Source organism: Neoarius graeffei, chromosome 10 (genome assembly GCF_027579695.1).
Source record: "Neoarius graeffei isolate fNeoGra1 chromosome 10, fNeoGra1.pri, whole genome shotgun sequence".
Classification (NCBI taxonomy): domain Eukaryota; kingdom Metazoa; phylum Chordata; class Actinopteri; order Siluriformes; family Ariidae; genus Neoarius; species Neoarius graeffei.
In genome coordinates this window covers 85041088-85048908 of record NC_083578.1, presented here as the reverse complement: position 1 = coordinate 85048908, position 7821 = coordinate 85041088, and the positions used below count along the sequence as shown (strand labels likewise).

General features: G+C 40.9%; 1 protein-coding gene across 2 annotated transcripts in view; it reads right to left on the bottom strand.

The window, feature by feature from the left end:
• Positions 1 to 7821, bottom strand: part of hdac6 (histone deacetylase 6) — a 73356-nt gene that overhangs the window by 41325 nt on the left and 24210 nt on the right. For both annotated transcript variants that reach the window (XM_060932469.1, XM_060932471.1), the window contains exons 11-16: positions 6632 to 6758; positions 6476 to 6541; positions 1499 to 1558; positions 1310 to 1399; positions 816 to 922; positions 648 to 715 (exon numbers count right to left, since the gene is read on the bottom strand). In XM_060932469.1, the coding sequence (XP_060788452.1) occupies positions 648 to 715; positions 816 to 922; positions 1310 to 1399; positions 1499 to 1558; positions 6476 to 6541; positions 6632 to 6758 (518 nt within the window). The remainder of the gene's footprint in view (positions 1 to 647; positions 716 to 815; positions 923 to 1309; positions 1400 to 1498; positions 1559 to 6475; positions 6542 to 6631; positions 6759 to 7821) is intronic.

Sequence of the window (7821 nt, the reverse complement as noted above, 5' to 3'; positions counted from 1 at the left end):
CTGCACATCCTCTATAAACAAAGTTGTAAACAGGAAAATCAACAGACAAACGACCAGGTCTTGTTCCTTGAGAAAAGATCGACCCAAAACATAGATCAGAACTGGAATCGGATGAGAAATCAGAAAGGAGATATAATTCTAGTGAGAGGCCTGGAAAATTTGTTAATTTGGCGTAATTAGTAACTCGTTAGCAAAAATTTGACAAAATAACGACCAAGTTTGGTGTGAAGAGTTATTTCAAACAAAATAACTGGAACGGAAATCCGTAGAGAACTGACGGAGGAGATACGATTTAACTGAATTGTGGACGACGGACACCACGCCATGGCGATAACTCATCGGCCTTACGGACAGATGAGCTAAAAACTTCAGTGATGAGGTTCTTGTTTGCCTTTGTTGTACTTTGGACGCATAAAATCAAGAGAGAGACTTTGAGCTGCTTGTGTGATCGGACTCCGTCAAAGTCCCAAAAAATTTGCAATTCGACTTGTATTAAAAACGCTACCACGTCAGCCAGCATCACTGCGGTGCTGAAAATGAACCGCCACAACATCATGAGCTCCGATTAGTGACTGAGTGATCAGTATAACTGATAAACTGGCACCTTAGAACAAACATACAGTAAATATCGACTGGTTCCGACTTACCCAGAGTCTGCAGGCTGGTCCAAAACGGATACAGAGCAGAAACTGTCTTCGAGATGGATTTTAGAGCACTGTAACACAATGACAAGGACAAAGAGAAAAAAATTAAACACGGTGGTGGCGGCATCACGTGTCGTGGAGACAGAGGAAGGTGTTGCAGCCATGTCTGACCTCTCACTAGGAGCTCCTGGCGAGTTCAGATGAGGGCAGGGGTCACCCAAGAGCGACCTCAAACTAGCACACGCCGCCTCTGCTGTGGCCTGCAGGTTATAGCCTCCCTGATCAGGCCAAGTACGAGATGAGACAAGACAAGAACATCGCAAAGAATTTTAATCATTACATAACAGCAACTCTGGGTGCTTTATCGAATGTAGAGATGCACAAGGTCTTGTTTGGTGGACAGTGACATAATTCAAACCTGACCTCAAACAGACTGCACAAAAACAACATTAACAAGTTGCTATGGCGATGACTTCTGTAAGGAGAACATTTAGTCATCATTTGCGGAGTCCATCTGTCCTCGGGAGAGAGAACTTCGCTCTCTGTGCTTTCTCAGTAACATGACAAGTTTTTGGGGGTTTTTTTTGGTCATATCAGCTTCGACTTCATTTTATTTTATATGTTGTTATGTTAGAAATTAAACTCAACACAGACAGACACTGTACCTCCAAAGAGAGCACGATTCGGCCCTTGGCCAGACCCATCAGCATGTGGGTGAGTACAGAGAAACACTGAGGACTCGCACACATCTCGCCCTAAACACACACACACACTATGTAGTAAGAACAATGTTACATTCACAGTAATACATGATATACATATGAGATTTATTTATTTATCGAAGCATAGCACACCTTGGGGTCACCAGCCACAGAGTCAAAGCCAGCGGCGACTAACACAAGCTGAGGCTGAAACTATAACACACACACACACACAAATCATGGATCAGCAGTCATAAAAATAAAGTTCAGTAAAAAAGTAAAAAGTAAAGTGAACAAAGTAAAATAAAGTAAGGGGAAAAAAAACAAAACACGAACATAATCCAACTAAGGCTACGTTCACACTGCAGGCTGAAGTGACTCAAATCCGATCTTTTCGCCCATGTGTGACCTGTATCCGATCTTTTATTGACAATATGAACGACACAGATCCGATTTTTTCAAATCCGACCCAGGCCGTTTGGATATGTGGTCCTAATTCCGATTCCTATCCGCTCATTTCATATGCGACTTCAGTCTGAACCGCCAGGTCGCATTCATCCGACTTACACGTCATCAACAAGCCACAAACGTCACTAGTAGGCGCTGAAGTAGGCGGCGGGTCTCTCAAAAAAAGTTACAACAACATGGCGCATAAATGACATCAATGCGAGGGACGCTTCGGGCTGTGAAGGTTCTGAATCTTCTCAATGGAAGGACGCAGAGGTTAGGGAGCTGATATCCATTTGGGGGGATGCAGCTATTCAAGCTAGATTGGATGGGTCATACCGCAACCGGGCGGTTTTACTTCCGTAAACACTGGCCATGCTCACTGCGTGTGACGTCGTCGTATCCTGCAATGCGCATGCGGAACACTTTTAGGTCGCTTTTCGTTCATACTGAGGATCACATACAAGTCGCATATATTTGTTAATGTGAACGACCTCACAAAAAAAATCGGATTTCACAAAAAAATCGGAATTGAGCATTAAGCCTTGCAGTGTGAACGTAGCGTAATTCAAGTGTTGGGATGGATATAAAAAGTGTACACACTCCGTTAAAACGATAGGGGTTTTTTTATGTAAAAAAAAAATGAGACCACGATAAATAATTTCAAAACTTTTCCCGCCTTTAATGTGACCTATAACCTGTACAATTCAATTGAAAAACAAATCTGTTAGCGGAAAAAACATAAAAAATTCGCACCCTTAAACTAATACTCTGTTGAAGCACCTTTTGATTTAATTACAGCATTCAGTCTTTTTGGGTCGGAGTCTATCAGCCTGCCACATCTAGACTTGGCAATATTTGCAGGGGTTTTGCAAAATTCTGTGTTGCCCCCAGACTTCCATGTCAAATATGGTGAAGATCCGTCGAGAAATGGTGATGTTAACTCAAGACAAACAAAAATCCAAACATCCACCACCCAGGGGCCCACCGAGGACCCCCTGGGGCCCAAATATGGAATTTCTGAGTTATGCCAAATCGTGGCTATCTCCCATACCTACGTGCCAAGTTTAGTGAAGGTCTGTCGAGAGTTTGTGTTGATAAATGTAACGTGAAAGGCATTGAGGGAGGGGGTGGGTGGATGTCGTGCCCCCCCAGGGACCTCCCTGGGGCCTGTACATGAATTTTGTTTATATCTGCAAAATTCCAGGTCATCCCCGGACCTACTTGCCAAATTTGGTGAAAATCCATCAAGAAATGGTGATGTTAGCTCAAGACAAACAAACAAACAAACAAACTTACTTTGCTACTTATTATATAGATATTGACGTCAACAAATACCGTATTTTCCGGACTATACGTCGCTCTGGAGTTTAAGTCGCATCAGCCAAAAAATGCATTATGAAGACGAAAAAAACATATATACATCGCACCGGACTACAAGTCGCACTTTTTTGAAGGGTTATTCTATCCATAGAATCTGTGATTCTATCTATAAGCGGCGCGCGGTTACTGCGCGACTGCATTGTTTATTTAATAAACGAACAGCTGAGCAGTGATAACGCGCCCTTTGCCCTGTAAGTAGCCTAGTCTGATTATTTTAAATATCTACTACTATCTTTAATACTATCACTATCGTTATTACTAATAGCCTATATCAGGGGTTCTCAACCTTTTGCAACCTGGGCCCCACCAAAGCTGGTTCATTGCAGTTGGGGGCCCCTCTTCTCGCCCTGCCCCCATCCCCCCCCCCCCAAACACACTCACCCGCAGTGATGCCACCCGACCTACAGCACCTTATATCGACCGATAGATAGATAGATAGATAGATAGATAGATAGATAGATAGATAGATAGATAGATAGATAGATAGATAGATAGCCCTGGGCTAGATTATTATTATTATTATTATTATTATTATCATCATCATCATCATCATCATCATCATCATCATCATTATTATTATTATTATTAGTAGTAGTAGTAGTAGTAGCAGCAGTAGTAGCATTATCCATTCCATAGAAATACATAGGCCTATTATCATTATTAGGCTATTGTTATAATTGGCAGTAGCACCACATTTCTAATCTGCTTTCGGGCATTATTATAATTATAATTATTATTATTATGGCCTATTATCATTACTAAGCTGTTGGCAGTAGTACAAGACTTATGTTCTTTCAGGCATTATTATTATTATTAGGCCTATTATTATTATTATTATTATTATTATTATTATTGCTGTTGTTGGTTGTTGATATTATTATTATTATTATTATTATTATTATTATTATGCTATTATTATTAATAGGCATCATCATTATTATTATTATTATTATTATTATTATTATTATTATTAGTGTTTTTATTAGGTATTTTATTAGGCTTATCATTAGCTGGCTATTGATATCATTGGGAATTGGGACCAGGCGTGAATTTAGGTTTTACTTTTTACTGTGCCTTTGTGATCTGCATTTGCGTTAATGCGAGACCTGAGCCTGCTTTGCCTTACAAAGATCCTCGATTCTTGGCGAAATGTTTGACAAGCACAGTCTCAAGTCATCCTCAATTTGCGCACGATTGCGATATTTCGTTTTGAGCGCAGTCATTTTTGAAAATCCTGCCTCACACAAGTAGGTCGATGCGAATGGGATGAGCAGTTTCAAGGCTACGTCACACAGTTGCGGGTACTCCTGCATCAACGCTGCCCAGAATGTCGAAAGAGGGCATGAGGTGAAGACTGCCTTAAGTCTACCGTCACTCTTCAGCTCAATAAGCTGTTCCTGCATGTCAACTGGAAGTTCGTCAGCAGTACACACAAATGGATCTCGAACCCACGCAAAAGAGCGATAATCCTCTGTGAAGTATGCCGCAAACTGTTTTCTCATTACCGACAGGTGCTCTGACGCTGCTTGAAAGACAGATGAGAAATCGTGTGATAGATTGATGATAGATTTTATAATAGTATTGATTTGTATGTAATAGTCCAATGTCCTGCATTTTGACATGGGTAAATGTGTTGCATCTGCTTAGCTACTATAGCCTGTTAGCCCCAGATTTTTTTTTTCCTCCATACATGAAGCCTACTCGCGACCCCCCTGGAGTACCTCCGCGCCCCACCAGGGGGGCGCGCCCCCCCGGTTGAGAACCACTGGCCTATATTATTATTATAACTAATATTAGTAGCCTATTACTGATGCATTAATCAGTTTGTTTTAGAATATTTTTACCGGTAGGGCTTATTATCGCCCCATGGCTCTTTCATCTGTGTTATTAAAGCTGTAGTCATCATCGAGGAGTGTCATTCTTCATTTTTGTCGAATTTTATTTCATCAAATCAGAGGCCAAGTAGGCTATAGGTATATCATCTCCAAAGACAGGTACGGTAGTAAAAACAACCGTCTAGTGAAAAAAAAACCCAACAACAACCGCTCAGAGAAAAAAAACAGGCAGAAAGTGCGCCTGCCAGTTAACGTCATATCAGATATAAACATTAAACGTTTTTCAGACCATTAACACCATAACATCAGAGACGAAGAATAAAGTTAATCTTGGAAGGAGAGTTATTTTTAAAAATGCTTTGTTTTGTTGTTGTCAGTTGTAACGGTATTTTTTTTCTTTCAGTGGTATTAATAGAGTACACGGCACATACTTGCATGCAAAGCTACATAGCACCCTCTCGCGGTGAAAAAATATATATACACGTCACATCGGAGTACAAGTCGCATGGCCAGCCGAACCATGAAAAAAAAGTGCGACTTATAGTCCGAAAAATACGGTAATGAAGCCTGAAACAAGTAAGTAAAGAGCAGTGTCTCTCCCCAGGTATTTCAGATAGCATCCTGGTAAACTGTCATTTTGAAATATCATTTTGCTTCTTGAAACAGCGTCAAAAATCCACCCTATATGTTCTGTAAATACATTCAGTCGGTAAACAGGAAGTCGATGTGCGACAGACCTGAAAACGGTAAAGACGTTATAGAACCCCAAGCTGAAGCTCGGTACCAAATATCAAGCAGTTGTGGTTTGTAGTTGCTGAGAAAAATGTTACGAAAATTTTGTAAATCCATGTTATATGTTTCATAAACACATTCAGTCGGTAAACAGGAAGTCGATGTGCGACAGACCTGAAAACGGTAAAGACGTTATAGAACCCCAAGCTGAAGCTCGATACCAAATATCAAGCAGTTGTGGTTTGTAGTTGCTGAGAAAAATGTTACGAAAATTTATATGTTTCATAAACACATTCAGTCGGTAAACAGGAAGTCGATGTGCGACAGACCTGAAAACGGTAAAGACATTATAGAACCCCAAGCTGAAGGTCGGTACCAAATATCAAGCAGTTGTGGTTTGTAGTTGCTGAGAAAAATGTTACGAAAATTTTGTAAATCCATGCTATATGTTTCGTAAACACATTCAGTCGGTAAACAGGAAGTTGATGTGCGACAGACCTGAAAACGGTAAACACGGTATAGAACCCCAAGCTGAAGTTTGGTACCAAGTGGCTATGACTTGTAGTTGCTGAGATAAAGGGCGTTTCGGACGGACGGGAATACGGACAGACAGAGGTAAACCAGTATACCCCCCTCTTTCAGAGCGAGTGTATAATGTAAAATTAATTAATTAATTAATGACAGTCAGTCAGTCAGTCAGGCTACACATCTGTAGACGAAGTGTGCACCATACCTCGTATGCTACAGGCAGCAGAATTCTCTGGAACGCCGAGACGTAATCTCCGTCCTCCATCCCAATCTGAACACCGACGTACACAGCAAAGAAAAAAAACTGAGTGAGCTAGTAATTGGCTGATAGACTCTGCACATCTGGGTGTGTGTTTTTAACCTTGTTCCAGGGCACGTTGATGATGTAGCCCTCGCCTGGTCCTGAACCCACAGCACTGCTGTCTCCCTCAGGCAGGTGAGGCCAGAACGAGCCCTCCTCATACCGATGGATGGAGAAATACAGGACACTGCAATGAGAGAGGGAGAATAAAGAAATACAAGATTAAAAAATAAAGTAAAGTAACAGGATACTGGCAACGCACATCTGTTGAGTCGTAATACATTACTATGTTATCGTAAACAGTAATGCTTTCGCAAAAGATTGGAACCGTTTTCCTTCCAAATGTAATCAATTAACCGAGACGCCTTCACTTCTTTAGTCCTACACTAAAGCTATGATGCTACTCTTCACTCCAACGACTCCTTATTGACCTCGTTTGCTTGGTCTTTATGGGAAAATATCAGACTGAGGTCTTGACAGTACAGACCAAGCCGAAGACAAGTTCAACATCATGCTAGCTGAATGGAATATATGTGATATACCATGAAAAAAAGGCAACCAATATTATTATTATTATCATTATTATTATACATACACATTCCTTCTGGGTGTTCAACGCGTCTTTCTCTTTCAAAATTTTCTCAAAATCTTCCGTATTTAACAAAGCAAACCTGGCAGCCATGTCTGTTTACAAATTGTCCCAGTCGCTCACTCGCTAGCGTGAAAGTTCTACGTCTCCGACGTGTGACATCATGTTGTCTTGACAACCATGCAATATCGTAAACCGTATTCGACACTCATTCTCCATTGGCTAGAGGGACATAATGCTAAGTGATATGCTAACAATATTGCATGCTATCAAACCAAATGAATGAAACCCGCTTGAAGGGAATAGAACACATGTTTTTATTCCATCGAAAGTGTCCTGTATGTATAATAATTCCCGATGTCTTCACTCCGATGACGTCACTCTCCGTGTTTTCCCGCTGACTAGACACGTGTTGTCAAAATGGCGAACCGGTTCAAAATTAAAATGATTTTGATTACCGTATTTTCTGGACTATAAGCCGCTACTTTTTTCCTAGGTTTTGAACCATGCGGCTTATACAAAGGTGCGGCTATTCTGTGGATTTTTCTTCCACCGCTAGGGGCGCTCTAACCGGAAGTAGAATCAAAAATAAGATAGACGAAAAATCAATGCAAAGAAGAATTAGCAGATCTTTAGCAGATAGAACACGCACGACAAATTA